This window comes from Oncorhynchus mykiss, chromosome 15 (genome assembly GCF_013265735.2).
Source record: "Oncorhynchus mykiss isolate Arlee chromosome 15, USDA_OmykA_1.1, whole genome shotgun sequence".
NCBI lineage: Eukaryota > Metazoa > Chordata > Actinopteri > Salmoniformes > Salmonidae > Oncorhynchus > Oncorhynchus mykiss.
In genome coordinates this window covers 22,061,784-22,080,065 of record NC_048579.1, presented here as the reverse complement: position 1 = coordinate 22,080,065, position 18,282 = coordinate 22,061,784, and the positions used below count along the sequence as shown (strand labels likewise).

General features: G+C 43.1%; 1 protein-coding gene across 3 annotated transcripts in view; it reads right to left on the bottom strand.

Moving 5' to 3' along the window:
- tgfbr1b (transforming growth factor, beta receptor 1 b) overlaps positions 1-18,282 on the bottom strand; it is a 63,587-nt gene extending 45,305 nt beyond the window's left edge. For all 3 annotated transcript variants that reach the window (XM_036944065.1, XM_036944066.1, XM_021562716.2), the window contains exon 1: positions 18,148-18,282. In XM_036944065.1, the coding sequence (XP_036799960.1) occupies positions 18,148-18,217 (70 nt within the window). In that variant the 5' untranslated portion in view covers positions 18,218-18,282. The remainder of the gene's footprint in view (positions 1-18,147) is intronic.

Sequence of the window (18,282 nt, the reverse complement as noted above, 5' to 3'; positions counted from 1 at the left end):
CTTGGGTATTACCACTCACATCTGGGCTGATGAGTAATTCACCCTACTACCCGACAAAATCAATGAATATATTACATCAGTCTGACAACCCCTTGTCTAAAGTACCAACCAAAAGATAACTGCTAAGTGTGAATGTGCTGATGGCAGAAACATGCTGCATTGCATGAGAGCACCGCATGACGAAGCTCAGGACTTGTACAATATAGTACAGAGGAGTGGCTAGTCACCCTGCAAGTAGCCTCACTAGCCGGATTGTCATAGTGCACTTAAATGGATTCCAGACAAGTTTGAAATTCAGGGTAGACCTGAACATTCTACCCCTTCCTCCCCCTCTCTAAAAAGGTCCCCTTGTTTTAACAGACTGCTGTTAAAATGACCTGTTGGGAGCAGGCCAGGAATCATGGATGCATACAGTTCCACCATCCCCCACTCCTCCCCTCCACCTTCATTCTCCCTGCCTTCCTGGACTGCATGTTGATTAGACATGGGCTAGCACACATAACAGCCAGGCACCGAGGGTACAGACTAGAAGCTCTGTATGCAAAAGATCCTGACCAGCAATGCTGCACCTGACCATGCATACTGATGAGTGTTCCTATATGGGATTAAATGAAGGCGAGGACTGCCAACATGTATCCCAGTAAGACTATCTGTCGCCACTGACGTTGGCTAATGGGGATCCTAATATATTACAAAATAAAAACCTGGCTTGTGTGGTCTCAATAACAACCTACAGAACAAAATGCGTTCAAACAGTGGGGGTTTTAAGACAACCCCATTCGCTAGGTGTTTCATGGATTCTCTAGGTGAGCTTGGCTGGAGTAGTAGCAGCGGAGTACCCATTGGGGCGTGATGGCGCGTTGTTTTACGATTCAGCCCACAGCCTGCCTTCGAGATCAGGGACACTGTGTACCGGCCAAGGCGCGTCACACCTAATCTCTTATGATGGTTTCAGCAGAGGATATTTTGTCTAGTGGAAATGTAGATTTGCTCACTTCTACTTTCCCAAGAGAGGAGACAGCCTCTGGTCCTGGGTGGAGAAGAAACCTAATGTATCAGCAGCATACACTTCGAGAGGGAGCTGGCCCACTGTCTCAACTCTGTTAACTACTTGGTAGAGGGAACAACAGTCATCCCCTATGCCTTAAACCCGCTAAGACGACTGAACCAGACCATAGGCAGGTGGACTGTGTAAGAGACTTCAGGCTAAAGCATGCTGGCCTTGACCCAGAGAGAGATCGTGGCTGGACACAGCCAAAATGGTTTTGGGGAGGACTACTGCTGGAGCCCCAAAGCCAAGAGACTATTTTTGGACAGGGGTCAGCAAAGTGAGAAGTCTACAGAGTGCCGAACGCCACCGCCCAAATAAAGTGGACAGATGACATGAACATCCAAAAGGGCACAGTGGTCCACACAAAGCCAAAAGTGGGCCTCCAACAGGGTCTAAAACTAACTTTTTGGTCCACCAGCCACTATGGCAGGTAGATGTAATATATCTACCAGCCACAGATAGGCTATGTAAGATTCGTAGTTCTTTGACTTTGTGCAAATAGCTTACCAGCTATGAAACAAAATGTCAGAAATACTGCAGCATTTATTTAGCTATAAATGAGATCATACTTAACTTTTTTATTCACAAATGAGTGAAATGCTCGCACTGTGGAGCCCTGACCACCCAGCAACAGTGGTGTAAAGTACTTAAGTAGTACTTTAAAAGTATTTTTAGTCGTTTTTGGGGGATATATTTGACTACTTTTACTTCACTACATTCCTTAAAATACTGTACTTTTTACAAATTCACGCACTTATCAACCGAACATCCCTGGTCATCACTACTGCCTCTGATCTGGCAGACTCACTAAACACACATGCTTCATTTGTAAATTATGTCAATGTTAGAGTGTGCTTGTGCCTATCTGTAAATTTAAAAACCAAGAAAATGGTGCCATCTAGTTTGCTTAATATAAGGAATTTGAAATGTATACTTTACTTTTGATAGTTAAGTATATTTTAAACCAAATACTTTTACTCAAGAATAATTTTACTCTGTGACTTTTACTTGAGTCATGTTCTATTAAGGTATCTTTACTTTTACTCAAGTATGACAGCTGGGTACTTTTTCCACCACTGCCTGCCAATATGGCTGGTGAAAGACATCTTACCCGCAAGGAACAGCAACACGGCTGATAGGTAGCCAGCAACTGACAAATGGTCAACCCCCAAAACAATGGAGTGAAATAAAAGATCATCTTCTACAAGGTTTCCTAAACTCGGTCCTCAGGATCCCAAGGAGTGTAGGTTTTTGCTAGGAATGCACGATATATCAGTGAGCATATCGGAATCGGCCGATATTAGCTAAAAAAAATGCCAACATTGGCCCGATGTCTAGTTTAACGCCGATGTGCAAATCCGATGTCAAAGCTGACGTGCATACCTATACAACGTAAGTAGATGACGTATTGACACCACGAAAACTACAGCTCTACACAGAACAAAAGCTGAAAAATACTAAGCGCACACTTCCAACAACTAAACAATTCCAAGTCGAGCAGTCATTTGAAAGAGTAAGAACATTTCAGCGAGACAACAAAAGTGAAATCCATTAAAGGCAAGATAATGGAATTCATTGCCCTTGACAATCAACCGGGCCTCTGTCGTGGATGATGTTGCCTTTCGCCGACTGGTTGGGCCCCGGTACATACCATTTTTCAGATGTTGCCCTACCGGAGCTACACACTATGTTTGAAACCAGCGATGTCAGGTCCATGAACACAGTGGGTCGACAAGGATTTTGTACTGAGGAAAGCCATATTGCATGCTCAAGAATGTGCTGGTTCTCATACCGCTGTTGTCATTTCAATTACATTTGAGAACATGTTCAAAACACGTTTGAAACATGAACACACTCCTAGCTCCATTCGAACAACTGACTCGAGAAATAAGCTAATCAACTGCGTCTGCAGCAGACGTGATACCCTCTGGCATTGAAACAACTGCTCAACAAAACTGACAACACAGACCGTGGGGTTAAAACTTACAAAAGTACTCGAGGCTGTGAACAAGCAAGTCGGTGGAATTCTCTCTGAGCCTCTTTACTGTGTCGCCACCATGCTTGATGCTAGGTACAAGGATCTCTACTTCGATGTAGACAAGAAACAGGGTTTACGTGAAATGTTACATACACAGTTGGAAAAGATGGACACAGAAACAGTGACAGTGCGCACCGAGGAAGTGAGGCCACAGACAGACAGACAGACCAGACACTTCATTGCTTGACATGTATGATGAAATCCTGGTTGAGAATGAAACGACTGAACAAATGAAGAACAAAACAGCACAGCAAGTAAGTGAAAGATATATGTTTTACTGGTAATGGGGACATACGTAAAGGCCCAAAAAATAACTTTTTGGTCAGTGTGGTGTGTGTAACCTCTAACTATTCAAGTCCGTTAAGAACAAATTCTTATTGGCAATGACCGCCTACCCCAGCCAAATCCTGGACGATGTTGGGCCAATTGTGTGCCGCCCTATGGGACTCCAAATCAAGGCGGGATGCAATACAGCCTGGATTCGAACCAGGGACTGTAGTGACGCTTCTTGCACTGAGATGCAGTGCCTTAGACCACTGCGTCCGTGTTAACTATTTAACTGTACTAGAATTATTTTTTTTTTAATATCGGTATCGTTTTTTTTTGGCAAGGCAAATATCGGAACCGGCCAAAAATGTCATATCGGTGCATCCCTAGTTTTTGCCCTAGCACTACACAGCTGATTCAAATAACCAACAAATCATAAATTCCAGATAAAGTTGAGAATGTGCCAAGTTGATCCTATTTCACACTGATAAGGGTCCATGCGTCAGCGGAGGGTTAACTTGTTTCGGAGGGCGCCGCAACATATTTCTGAATTAAATATGCGGTCATCAAGACCCCCCCCCCCCCCCCCCCCAATACATTTTGCAACAAAGACCTTTGAAAATTACACTGCCATTTTGGAGAGCCTTGTCATGAGGAGTCATTGAAGTCCTCCAACGCCTCCAATTAACTTATTTCCATATAGGCCTAGCACAATCTGATTACGACTAAATAAGCTATTTTTTAACAGTATTAGGGGGAGGGGAGTTTGCCAAGACCAGGCTTCAAGTGCCTGCTGCACCGACGAGCCCCCAGAGAGGCTTCAAATGAAAAGGACAGTAGAAAGTTTAATCTAATACACGGTGCACAGCAAAAAACGAGTCAAAAGACAACCGCATCATATTTCAGAAATCAATGGCAATTGGATTTCACATCTTCTGAGACCTCTAATGAAGTAATTGAATTATCTTGCACTCAACAGCAGAGGGGCCAGTTCAATGGGTATGCAGCAGCAAAGAGAGAGCAGAGGAGATGAGAGTTTTTGTATGTTAGCTAGCATAAAATGGTGGGTCTTTGGTGACCACTGTATAAAGGCAGATTTTGACTTCACCTGCAAATTGCAAAGCAGTTTGTCAGCATTTCCTTCAGCCATTAAAGCGGCGTAAGATTTACTGTCATGAGACTAAACAAATTCGAGAACTATAAATCATGTAGAAAAAGGTCATTGTGGAATATTATTTCTTGACAGATGCAGTATATCATGTAAATCAAGAGCTATTGGAATGTGAACATGTCATGGGATGTCACTGGTTACATTTTTGTCGATGGTCCACTAATGATATGCAGCCCATCTTCCAGATTGTGGCTTTAACTATCTTAGGAAATTCTCTTCAAGTCAGCCTAGCCTGTAATTACTGGGGTTCTTGTACTAATGCCCCCTTTTTTTTTTCTCCTCACGGTTCTCTTTACAATCCACTGACAGCTTTCTGCGTCATTGGCTCCGACTAGGGCTGTGGCAGTCAAGACATTTTGTCAGGCGGTTATTGTCGTGCAAAAGACATTAATTAACAAACAAGTTTAGCATCTCCAGGCATACAAGCTGCATGTCAGGTCTAAAGAAACATTATGACAAGATTTATTTTTTCAGAAAAACATCATATCAGTTGGCCTACTGTACGTTATCTGGCTATGCTCCATGCCATAGGATTATTTATTTGGCTGACAAGATATGCTGATAAAGTATATTATTTTCATAGTAAGATGAATAGCATTCAATTTAGCTGAATAAAATAAAAAAGGATATCTTTCCCATTCCGGATCGAGAGTGCGCACATATGAAGTGGATATGTTGAGCGTAAAAGGGATCATTTTAAACAGGTCATATACACTAGATTTAGAGTTATTAGGCAACTTTAGTTGGGAATGATTTAAAAAAAACTTGTACTCATAGGCTTCTATGACAAGCTAGAACATGCATATGGCTGTTTTGAATTAATCATCCCCTTGGAAAGCACTGTCCACTTTGTTGTGTTAGACTTTGAAACAACATCCACAAGACCATGTTTTACACTCTGTTTCAACCTGTTGTTGAACTTCTTTCTTCAACCTGATCATCACAGTGAGGTGAATTTTAAAAGCACGATACTGTTTTTTATGATAAGAGTTTGATTTGATTTTCAAGCATTTGAATTGATGTCAGAGTGGTTAGAGGAACAATAGAGCCCTGAGTACCAGGCCATTAGGACCTGAAGGTCATTAGCAAGTTGGGTACTACCAAAGCATGTCCGGAGTGCATAAAAAGGATATTACTGTGACTCAACGGTCACGTGGAATTTTACTGCGGTCATGACTGTCGGAGTGGATGGAAGTAATATGGTCACCGCAACAGCCCTAGCTCCGACCAACTTGGGCAATGGCCCTCTGCTGCGGAGAGCATCCAGAACAGATCTGCCTATCAGGATAAACACTGAAGTTACGCATAGCCTACTTTATTTCAGCCACTATTCTTGAAACATTTTGCGCCTGGGGCTGAGAATTCTCTCCTGCTAATGAGTGTCATAAACTACAAGGAGATTCAGCGATGTTTAGAGACCTAAAAAATAAAAAAAAATAAAAAAGGAGAGAAGATTACAGGCAAGAGATTTTTGCATGGGAGATTAAGCTCCAATCAAACGGAACAGAAGCGCTGGCCTTTTGAGCTCACAAACCTTAAGGACTTTAAAATACAAATGTCTTCTACATGCCAGTGAGAAAGGAGACGGTCATTTCACCACAAAGCAACTAGGTTATATTTTATGGCAGAATCATAGCAAAAGCACTTGGCACTAGATGCTTGAATAAAATGTTCCTATTCTAACACCATTGGATTTTGAAGTGTCTACATGTGACGATTAAACGCATCTCCTGTAAAAGATAATTTGAACAATTCTTACTGTGTGCAAAGCGAAGTCAAGTAGCCCATATGTATTTGGAATACTGGACTGTGCCCCCTGCAGTCGTCGTATTGTACGGAGGGAAGCGCAAGGTGTTTAGTTTTAGGGCGCCCATTACTTCCTCCTTCAAATAAATAATTAGGCTACACTAATTACTCTCCCTGGTGTAATGGCGTGGGTTAACACAGCAGCAAACATATAGTCTTTGCACAAATGTAGTTCCATATCTTCAAGTTAATCGTCAGCCAAATGCCCGAGGTCACCGAAAAATAAAAAAATAGTTACACACACACACACACATATACATACTACCCTCCCTTTAGGTGAGGAGAATATATTATATGTGTGTGTGTGTGTGTGTGTATATTATATATATATACAATATATGCGTGTATGTATATACATATATATATACACATATATATATATACATATATATACACACACATACATACATATATACATATACATATATATATACATATACATATATATATACATATACATACATATATATACACATATACATACATATATATACATATACACATATATACATATATATACATATACACATATATATACATATATATACATATACACATATATATACATATATATATATACACATATATATACATATATATATACACATATATATATATACACACACATATGTATGTGTGTGTGTGTGTATATACATACATATATATATATATATACTCTCCTCACCTAACTCCATGTGCTGCTGCTGCAGGGAGGGTAGTGTTGCCTAGGCAACAAAAGACTTGATTTCAAAAACACTTTGCTTGATTCAGCAAGGAGCAACAAAGTTTCATCACGCTGTAGAGTCCATGTAACAGCAGAAACGAACTCAAGCGCACAAATTCCCGGCCGCCTCTGCACTACGTAAATTGTCTTAGTTGCTGCTGTTCCTTAAAAAACAAAACACACCAGCTTGTGGCTGGGGTAGTCTGTGTGCTTTGCCCCACCCAGCCAGCCTTGGGGTAGCCCAGCTCAAATCAAAATTGTATTTGTTACATGCTTCATAAACAACAGGTGTAGAGTAACAGTGAAATGCTTACTTACAGTTCCTTCCCAACAATGCAGAGAAAATGTTAAAAATATTTTTTTTAAACACAATGAGTAACGATAAATACACGGGGTACCAGCACCGAGTCAATGTGCGAAGTAATTGAGGTAGATATGTACATAGGGTCAGGGTAAAGTGACTATGCAACAGGATAGATAATAATCCGTATCAACTCATTCCCTAGGCCAGGTGGAGAGTGGCAGAGAGTGAGGAGGAGGGGTGTGGCGCGAAGTCACGTGGGTCTATCATCAATGCAACCCCTCATTCCAGCTCGTGCTCACCTTCATGCGCAATCAAATTAATTACTCTAGTTTCCTGGAAACTGCATTCCCTGTACCCCTGCTGGCTTCCAGTACAGAGTTACCTTGAAAAGTGGTGTGGCACAGCATGTAGGTATCACATGGAGTAAAGGGTACACACACACATCTGGCAAAAGTACACACAAAAAACACATACCCCGCACTATCCCCTGCCCCCACTCATCTACTTAAAAATCAGCCAGTTTGTTCTTTCCCCTTATTCAGCGAACACGGCTCCCCAGAGTCATTTCCATAGGTCACAGCCTGCCCCAATCCCCAGACCCATCTCCATCACCTCCATTATGGCAGGGCTTATGTCCAGAACTGATGTGGGGATGGGGGAGGTGGACCGTCCTATCAGACCATCCCCACACAGACCAGAACCTCCCTCTGCAGCCTCACGGACAAAAGCACAGCTGTGTCTGGATGTTTAAGCAGAAACAAAGAACAAGCTTAGGGTTTAGGACTCTAAAAAAAGAAACTGAAAGCAAAAGGGAGCATTTAAGCACATCTGTTAGTTCTCTCAATTAGACCTGCGGGTCACAACAAATGGGCTATATGATAATTTACTAATATCAAATCAAATTGTATTTGTCACATACACAAGGTTAGCAGATGTTATTGCAAGTGTAGCTTGCAAATGCTTGTGCTTCTAGTTCCAACAGTGCAGTAATATCTAACAATTTCCCAACAACTACCTAATACACACAAATCTAAAGGGGTGAACGAGAATATGTACAAGTAAGTATATGGATGAGCGATGGCCGACCGGCATAGGCAAGGTGCAATAGATGGTATAAAATACAGTATATACACGTGATATGAGTAATGTAAGATATGTAAACATCATTAATGTGGCATTACTTAGAGTGCTTGTATAAAGTGACTAGTGATCCATTTATTAAAGTGGCCAATGATTGGGTCTCAATGTAGGGAGCAGCTTCTCTGAGTTAGTGATCGCTGTTTAGCAGTCTGATGGCCTTGAGATAGAAGCTGTTTTTAGTCTCTCTGTCCCAGCTTTACGCGCCTGTACTGACCTCGCCTTCTGGATGGTAGCGGAGGGAACAGGCAGTGGCTCGGGTGGTTGATGTCCTCGATGATCTTTTTGGCCTTCCTGTGACATCAGGTGCTGTAGGTGTCATGGAGGTAGGTAGTTTGCCCCAGGTGTTGCGTTGTGCAGATGGGATAGGGCAGTGTGATGGCGATTACATCATCTGTGGACCTGTTTCAAACTCATGTGGGTCTAGGGTGGCCGGTAAGGTGGAGGTGATATGATCCTTGACTAGTCTCTCAAAGCACATCATGATGACAGGTGAGTTCTACGGGGCGGTAGTCATTTAGTTCAATTATCTTTGCCTTCTTGGGTACAGAAACAATGGTAGCCATCTTGAAGCATGTTGGGACAACAGACTTGGATAGGGAGCAATTGAATATGTCCGTAAACACACCAGCCAGCTGGTCTGCACATGCTTTGAGGGCCTGACTAGGGATGCCGTCTTGGGCCAGCAGCCTTGCGAGGGTTAATACGTTTAAATGCTTTACTCACGTCAGCCACTGAGAAGGGGGGGGAGGCACAGTCCTTGTTAGCTGGCCGTGACGGTGGCACTCTATTATCCTCAAAGCGGGCAAAGGTGTTTAGTTTGTCTGGAAGTGTGACGTCGGTTTCCGTGACATAACTGGATTCATTTTTGTAGTCCGTGATATCCTGTAGACCCTGCCACATTAGCCTCAAGTCTGAGCTGTTGAATTGCGACTCCACCTAGTCTCTGTACTGGCATTTTGCTTGTTTGATTGCCTTGGAGGGAATAGCTACACTGTTTATATTCAGACATATTCCCAGAACTCTATCCATGGTTAAATGTGGTGGATTGCGCTTTCAGTTTTGCGCAAATGTCACCATTCATCCACAGTTAATGGTTAGGGTAGGTTTTAATAGTCACAGTGGGTACAACATCTCTAATGCACTTCTTTATAAAATACACTCAGAGTCAGCGTATAGGTCGATGTTGTTCTCTGAGGCTGACCGGAACATATTCCAGTCCGCGTGATCAAAACAATCTTGATGTGTGGCTTCCGATTGGTCGGAACATCATTGAATGGTTCTTGTCACTGGTACATCCTGTAGAGTTTCTGCCGATAAGACGGAAGGAGTAAGATGGCGTCGTGGTCGGATTTCCCGAAGGGAGGGCGGGGGAGGGCTTTGTATGCATCGTAGAAGTTAGAGTAGCAGTGGTTGAGGTTATTGCGCATGCGCGTAGCGCAATCAACAAGCTGGAAGAATTTAGGTAGAATTCTTCTCAAATTTGCTTTGTTAAAACCCCCAGCTACAATAAATGCAGCGTCAGGATGTATGGTTTCCACTTTGCAAATAGTCCAGTGAAGTTCTTTGATGGCCGTCTTGGTGTCTGCTTGAGGGGGAATGTACAGAGCTGTGACTGACGAGAAATCTCTTGGTAGGTAAAATGGCCGGCACTTGATTGTAAGGAATTCTAGATCGGGTGAGCAGAGGGACTTCAATTCCTGTATGTTGATCTGATTACACCATTAGTCGTTAATCATAAAGCATACTCCCCCACCCTTCCCAGAGAGGTGTTTATCTCTGTCGGATCGATGATTGGAGAAGCCCGGTGGCTGACCTGATTCCGACAACATATCCCGAGAGAGCCATGTTTACATGAAACAGAGAATGTTACAATCTCTGATGTCTCTCTGGAAGGCAACCCTTGCTCAAATTGTCTACCTTGTTGTCAAGAGACTGGACATTGGCTAGTAGTATACTCAGGAGCGGTGTGCACATCTACGGAACCTGGCCAGGTGGCCGCTTAATCTGCGTCGTTGTTTTGGATCGCCTACTGCAATTAGCTCCATTGTCCTGGGTGGTGGTCCGAACAGAGGATCCGCTTCAGGAAAGTCGTATTCCTTGTCGTAATGTTGGTAAGTTGACGTTGCTCTTATATCCAATAGTTCTTCTCTGCTGTATGTAATAAGACTTAAGATTTCCTGGGGTAACAATGTAAGAAATACATAAACACAAAATACTGCATAGTTTCCTAAAAACTCTTAGTAGGTTAGAGTAGAAAGTCAAAATAAAAAAGGCCAATGTCGTTCTTCACAGGTGCATCGAGGGAGCAGTGAGTTTAAATACAGTTAACGGCCAATTCCCAGTGAGCAGACATTCAATATAAACATGGGGATGGCTGAACGAGTACTCTAATGAATATGCATCAGGTTGATTTAAGAGAACGCGTCTCCCGTTGATGCCAGCTGTTCAGCAGAGACCTTCAGCTCCAACAGCTCAGATGCTCCACTGACTCACTGGGATGTGACAGTCGGTTAGCAACGGATGTTTTCTCAAAAGAGCCCACAAAATACCTCAAGGTAGTAGGATCTGCATAATGAATAAGAAAAAAACAATTGGCCTTGAATTAAAAAAGAGCTCTGGGTTAGATGGGTTTGTTGCTGCTGTGGTTTACTCAAATTGGTGACATTTTACAACTTGCAGGTATGGGCTACAAGTCTGAGCATGGATCTTAAAGGCTTTAAATCACAACGTGACAGAAAAATACACAATTATCTAGTTTCATTAAGAGATCGGACGATGTCTTAAGTGTGTTTAAAAAGCATAATTGCTGCATAAAATGGATGAACACTTATTCATCCAAACAATGTAAGACATGGCACTGGCACAATGTAAGAAAGGCCTACTTTTCAACTATCAATACTGCAATGGGTTTGTGGGACACCATATCTTGAACAATAGCCTACAACAGTGCTCAAGATATATATGCAAGCCTGCAAGGCTTCTTCACAGCCGTTTGAAAAGTCTGTTTGTGTATGCCTGGCCTGCCCATGGCATTTCTGCTGATGTTTGCCACTATCCTGACGTGTTAATTAGACTTCAGACAGGAAAGGAGCAATAAGAGTCGCACAGCGAGTACCAGTCAATGCTGAAGTGCTAACTTTTCGCCCCTCTCTTTGCCGGAGGCTGTACTAATTGCTGGTGTGTCAGAGCACATGACTGAGTGTTCTTTATAAATACCCAGCGAACCAAGCCGCCTTGGAGGCACAGGGAGGAGTCGTAAACCTGCCCTTCTGTTGCTGGAGCGAGGCAGGCCTGAGAGCGCACTTTTTCAGTTTGATGCAGCCAGCTCAAGGAGCTCCAAATTCAGCCATTAGCAGGGTTGGATGTTCACCAATCCTGGAAGTGGGGCCTGAGTGAAAGAAACCCGTCCTAAAGTGCCGGCTGAAAATGTTTGTCTCACCCAATAACTGTGCTTGATTGAGCATGGATCACTCCCAAAAACATTTATTCATTACATTTTAGTCATTGTTCTCCTAAATGCATTTGTATGCTTCTACAATTCTACTTAGGAGCACATAAATGTACTCATTGTAAAAAATGTCAGCGTAGAGCCCTGATCTATAATAATAAATTGGATCAAAATTATTTAAACATACATTGGTTAAAATAAACATGTAACAAAAATGAAATGAAGCAACATACCCAATTATACCTTACTAGTAATAAATTTGTTTTTGAAATGACAAGAAGAACATATTGGGCCGGTACAATTTTTTTTGGGGGGGGGGGGTGGACCAAAACATTGATTTCCCACCCTGGCCATTATGCTAACCAAATGGCTGTTGCCACACACTGGACTGGACACACATTCTCCTGTGGAGCTGGAGCCTCCAAACTGGGGTTACTACAGGGCAGAAACACAGACTGACAAAAGTTGAAGAAACCCTAAACAAAATAATTCTGCTACAATACGGCTAGGTGGTGAGACAAGGCAGGTGAGGCAGATGAATATTTATTTATTAAAAATATATATATATATATTTCACCTTTAATTAACCAGGTAGGCTAGTTGAGAACAAGTTCTCATTTGCAACTGCGACCTGGCCAAGATAAAGCATAGCAATTCGACACATACAACAACACAGAGTTACACATGGAATAAAGAAAACATAGTCAATAATACAGCAGAACAAAATAAAACAAAAAGTCTATGTGCAGTGAGTGCAAATGAGGTAAGATGAGGGAGTTAAGGCAATAAATAGGCCATGGTGGTGAAGTAATTTCAATATAGCAATTTAAAACACTGGAATGGTAGATGTGCAGAAGATGAATGTGCAAGTAGAGATACTGGGGTGCAATGGGGCAAGATAAATAAATAAATATTGTATGGGGATGAGGTCGGTAGATAGCCCATCTGTGTACAGGTATCGTGATGTGCGAGTTGCTCCGACAGCTGGTGCTTAAAGCTAGTGAGGGAGATATGAGTATCCAGCTTCAGAGATTTTTGCCGTTCGTTCCAGTCATTGGCAGCAGAGAACTGGAAGGAAAGACGACCAAAGGAGGAATTGGCTTTGGGGGTGACCAGTGAGATTTTCCTGCTGGAGCGCGTGCTACGAGTGGGTGCTGCTATGGTGACCAGTGAGTTGAGATAAGTCGGGGCTTTACCTAGCAGAGACTTGTAGATAACCTGTAGCCAATGGGTTTGGCGACGAGTATGAAGCGAAGGCCAACCAACGAGAGAGTACAGGTCGCAATGGTGGGTAGTGTATGGGGCTTTGGTGACAAAATGGATGGCACTGTGATAGACTGCATCCAGTTTGTTGAGTAGAGTGTTGGAGGCTATTTTATAGATGACATCACCGAAGTCGAGGATCGGTAGGATGGTCAGTTTTACGAGGGTATGTTTGGCAGCATGAGTGAAGGATGCTTTGTTGCGATATAGGAAGCCAATTCTAGATTTCATTTTGGAGATGCTTAATGTGAGTCTGGAAGGAGAGTTTACAGTCTAACCAGACACCTAGGTATTTGTAGTTGTCCACGTATTCTAAGTCAGAGCCGTCCAGAGTAGTGATGCTGGACAGGTGAGCAGGTGCGGACAGGGATCGGTTGAATAGCGTGCATTGCATTTAGTTTTGCCTGCGTTTAAGAGCAGTTGGAGGCCACAGAAGGAGAGTTGTATGGCATTGAAGCTCATCTGGAGGTTAGTTAACACCATGTCCAAAGAGGGGCCAGAAGTATACAGAACGGTGTCATCAGCGTAGAGGTGTACCAGTGAATCACCAGCAGCAAGAACAACGTCATTGATGTATACAGAGAAGAGAGTCGGCCCGAGGTTGAACCCTGTGGCACCCCCATAGAAACTGCCAGAGGTCCGGACAACAGGCCCTCCGATTTGACACACCGAACTCTATCAGAGAAGTAGTTGGTAAATCAGGCGAGGCAATCATTTGAGAAATCAAGGCCGTCGAGTCTGCCAATAAGAATGTGGTGATTGACAGAGTCGAAAGCCTTGGCCAGGTCGATGATACGGCTGCACAGTAATGTCTCTTATCGATGGCGGTTATGATGTCGTTTAGGACCTTGAGTGTGGCTGAGGTGCACCCATGACCAGCTCTGAAACCTGATTGCATAGCGGAGAAGGTACGGTGGGATTCGAAATGGTCGTAATCTGTTTGTTAACTTGGCTTTTGAAGACAGGGTAGGATAGATATAGGTCTGTAGCAGTTTGGGTCTACAGTGTCACCCCCTTTGAAGATGGGGATGACCGCGGCAGAGGAAGAGAGGGTCCAGATTGTCTAGCCCGGCTGATTTGTAGGGGTCCAGATTTTTCAGCTCTTTCAGAACATCAGCTATCTGGATTTGGGTAAATGAGAAATGGTGGGGGCTTTGGCGGGTTGCTGTGGAGGGTGCCGGGCAGTTGACCGGGGTAGGGGTAGCCAGCTGGAAAGCATGGCCAGCCGTAGAGAAATGCTTATTGAAATTCTCAATTATAGTGGATTTATCGGTGGTGACAGTGTTTCCTAGCCTCAGAGCAGTGGGCAGTTGGGAGGAGGTGCTCTTATTCTCCATGGACTCTACAGTGTCCCAGAACTTTTTTGAGTTAGTACTACAGGATGCAAATTTTTGTTTGAAAAAGCTAGCCACGTCGACATTAATATGATAAATATTGGAGCTACTGTACCATGTGGTTATGTACACCGTTTCCGTTGGTTTTAATCCAGGGCGGGAGGCCATTAATCATCTCGTAATCTTGTCAGGGAGTGTTCAAAAGCACTGATTCAAGGGGCTGTAGACTATACCTTTACTCAAATTGATCGCTCCATCAGTTTAAAACAGCGAGTTCATAGCAGGTTGGCTATCCAAACCGTTCGCCAGCTGAGGTGATTGAGAGGATTGAAGAGACGGCCAACTCCAGTAGGGACCAACTGCTCCTCTGACGTCTCTTCCAAGCACACACGTATCCTCCAAGCAGGAAGGTAGTTCAGGCTGTGTGGATGAGTGCAGTGCATGGCACACCATTCCTCCATGATGGGCAGGAGTTTTATGAGCTAGATAGGGGCACGCAGTTCATATGGGGGGGTGGGGGGCTTTTCTGCCCTTGAGAAAGGCACTTAGCAAAAATTGCTTCTAAAATATTCTCCAGATAAAGAGGATCGTGACATAAAAGCAATGCATACAGCTGCTTGATACGAGTGTCTGTAGAGCAATTGGAGGAGAGAAAGGCAGCGACCGATTAATAGAGATTGCAAAAACAGGTAGGCCTAAACTATTTCCAATGGAAAAGCCATTATTCAGTTTTTCTGTATTTGTGTGAGGAGAATGATCAATGTACTTCCTTCCTGGCAGAATTGCTAGAGCCTTTTAACTGAGAAAGAATGCTTACAGCTCTCTCAACATTTATTCAAACCCTGTAAGCCTAAACACAGGCAATTGGAGGGATAAGAGCAGAAAAACAACAAAAACCCAGCACATAATAGGTCTGTCTCTCTGTTCTTTAAAAAGCTACAATCCCCGCAGATGCCACCGAAAGCGGGCTGTTTGAATGCATCACTGCCCATGAATCCAATCACAGCTGGCAAAAATACAACTTCTCATATTAGTTGTGGTCCCTTAAGCCAGGACAACAGGCAGTTTGGGGTCACTCGGATGCTTCAGATTCCATTACTGTATTCACCGTAACAAACACCCCTCTTGGACTAGCGGGGTGAACTCAGTTTGTGGGGCTTATAATCGTCCATAGAGGTTCAGAGAAGAGGGAAAGAGTTGCTCCAGGAGAAAAAGGTTATGGATGTGACTGGAGTTGATCCCCCATTTGATATTCTGATGCCACGACGACATGGTAACACTGGCAGTTAGAGCTTTTGATGCGGTTTTATTTTCAGAAATGGCACCCCAGAGATGTCACAAACTAAGCTGCACATCTTTTTATTTCCCAGACGAAAATGTGCTGTTTCCTTGCACAGTCTGCAGAGAGAAAGCAATGCAAGTTTTATGCAGATCCAAAATGGAAAAGGGGGCTCCGGCACACAGAATTCTGTGAGCGTGTTGAGCACCACGGGAGCTCTGTGCTGGACAGTAATGAGGTTTTCAAAAGGTCACCGGAGGACGCAAAGGTCAAACACCAGCTGTCTCCACAGATGATGTGAAATGAACTGCTTGTGACTAACGTCCCATCCAATGTAGCTAAAATAAAGGTGATGTTGTACTGAGTCTGTTTAGAGAGGTCCCGTGATGTAAACATGGGTAGGATGACCAATCTAATTGACAATTTATCGATTATTGTCTGCCCTCTGTGTGTCATACATGTTACTGACAGCATGTATGATGAGCACTAGGCTACTGTCCTCTACAAGCCGAAGTAAGAACATGTACAATTTTAGTGCGTGTATTTACATGAACTATTTCATATCTGGTCTGTCTTGAAGCTGTGAATTATTGATGACAGTGGTGACGGCATCAAATATTCTGGGGTGGGGAACTGAGGATTCATCCCCTATCTTACACAAAAACACTCCCACGAAATGCACAGATAGCCTAATGCTAAGCTTCTTATGGGTGAGGAAAAAGCGAACAGAAGTCCAGTGCCTTCAATTCGAGTAAGTGGTCAGCTCCTTTAGCCATGGGATTATATGCATCAAGCTTATTGATTTCATTACATTCTGATGCAAATGATCCTGCCTCGTTTCAGCTCCCATGTCACCGGAGCATGTCAATGGTATATCAAAAAGAGAGACAGATCCTCTGCAGGGCAACATATCAATTGGGTATTAATAACGTTATTTAAGGACACAGGATAAACGTATCGGAACCTTTTGCCTCAATGGTTCTCTTTACATTATCAAGATACAACCACCGTGAGCTGAGATGTATTCATGCTTGCATCGACTCTCCCTCTATCCACACAAAGGAATGTCACACAAAGGAATATCGTGAGGTTCCGAAGCAGAAGAATTATTCTATACTCTTGTAAAATATATATATATATAATTAAGTACGTTTGTGGTAATCAAAGGTTGACTTTCATACAAATAACAGTTGTTTTTTCAACAAAGCATCAAAAACGACATTTAGGATGAAGGAACCGTGTCAAGTGTGAATGCACACTGTCAGCCCTATAGCCGCCAAGAAATGTACAATAACCGACATTAGGTATATAGAAAGCATAGAAGGGGGGGGGGGGGGGGGGGGGGGGGGGTCAAGTCTTTGTTATTGTGAGTTAACTCGCGATGATCAAATGGTCGGCAAATGTTGCAAGACCGCTACCCAGCACACTAGCTATAGTTGTTGCTTAGCTTGTCTAGAATTTCGAGCAAAATGTTGCCAGTTCAGCTCTCAGCGAAGCTCACACAAGTTTGTAAAAAATGAGCATGACTTTAAACAGCCCCTTGATCGGTCACTAGCGTTAGCTAGCTTTGCTTTAACTTAAACTGTCAACACATTTGAAACCGTAGCTGTTTTACATGAAAAGCATGAGTAACTAGCGAATGCATACTGTAGCAACAATAAAATACTAGCTAAATAGATGGATTTATAACCAACTGGAAAGCTATAACGTGACTATAACTAGGTGTCCAATTAAAACATCCATCTCGTCTCTGTTGACTGAACAGGTATTTGTAGATATCTAACCTCAATTCTCCCTCAAAATAGACAGCTAAGTTAGCTAACGTAGTAGCTGCGACTATTTAGCTACACGGACACAATTGCAAAACATAGCCATGGCCTGGACAGTCCTGCCATGAGGCTTTCTTCAGCGCACAGTCCACTCCTCCGTCCGTGTCCAGCACGAGAAATTAACGATAACACGACGATGACACAAACAGCTGTGCAGGATGCCAACTTTGTATTTTCTCAAATGAGGAATACTACATAAATCAGTCAGAGCTCGAGCCTGCTTTGTTCCTGGACTAAAAGCCGAAGCCCTTGGAGGTGCATGAGACTTTTAGCTATTTTCGCTCGTTCTCCCCCCCCCAGCAAACATTCCCTAAACAATAAACATTCCACTGACAGCGCAGCTTGCTTTGACCTGCGCCATCTTTGAAAAGAGTCTTTAGGGCTGGCACTTCTTGAAACAAAGAGCAACAACGGACGCCCCGAAATCAAACTTCGTGGCCAGAACATATTGGAAGAAATAAATAGCTGTCGGGGCATAGCCTCGCTCACTTACCATCATTTTCTTGAATCCTAGTCCCAAAGAACAGGACTATTAACACGAGACAACGGGTTATTGCATCCATCGTGGTTCAGATTTACTCCAGACTGCCTGTCTCAACTTCTGTCGATAGTCCATGGTTGAGAAAAA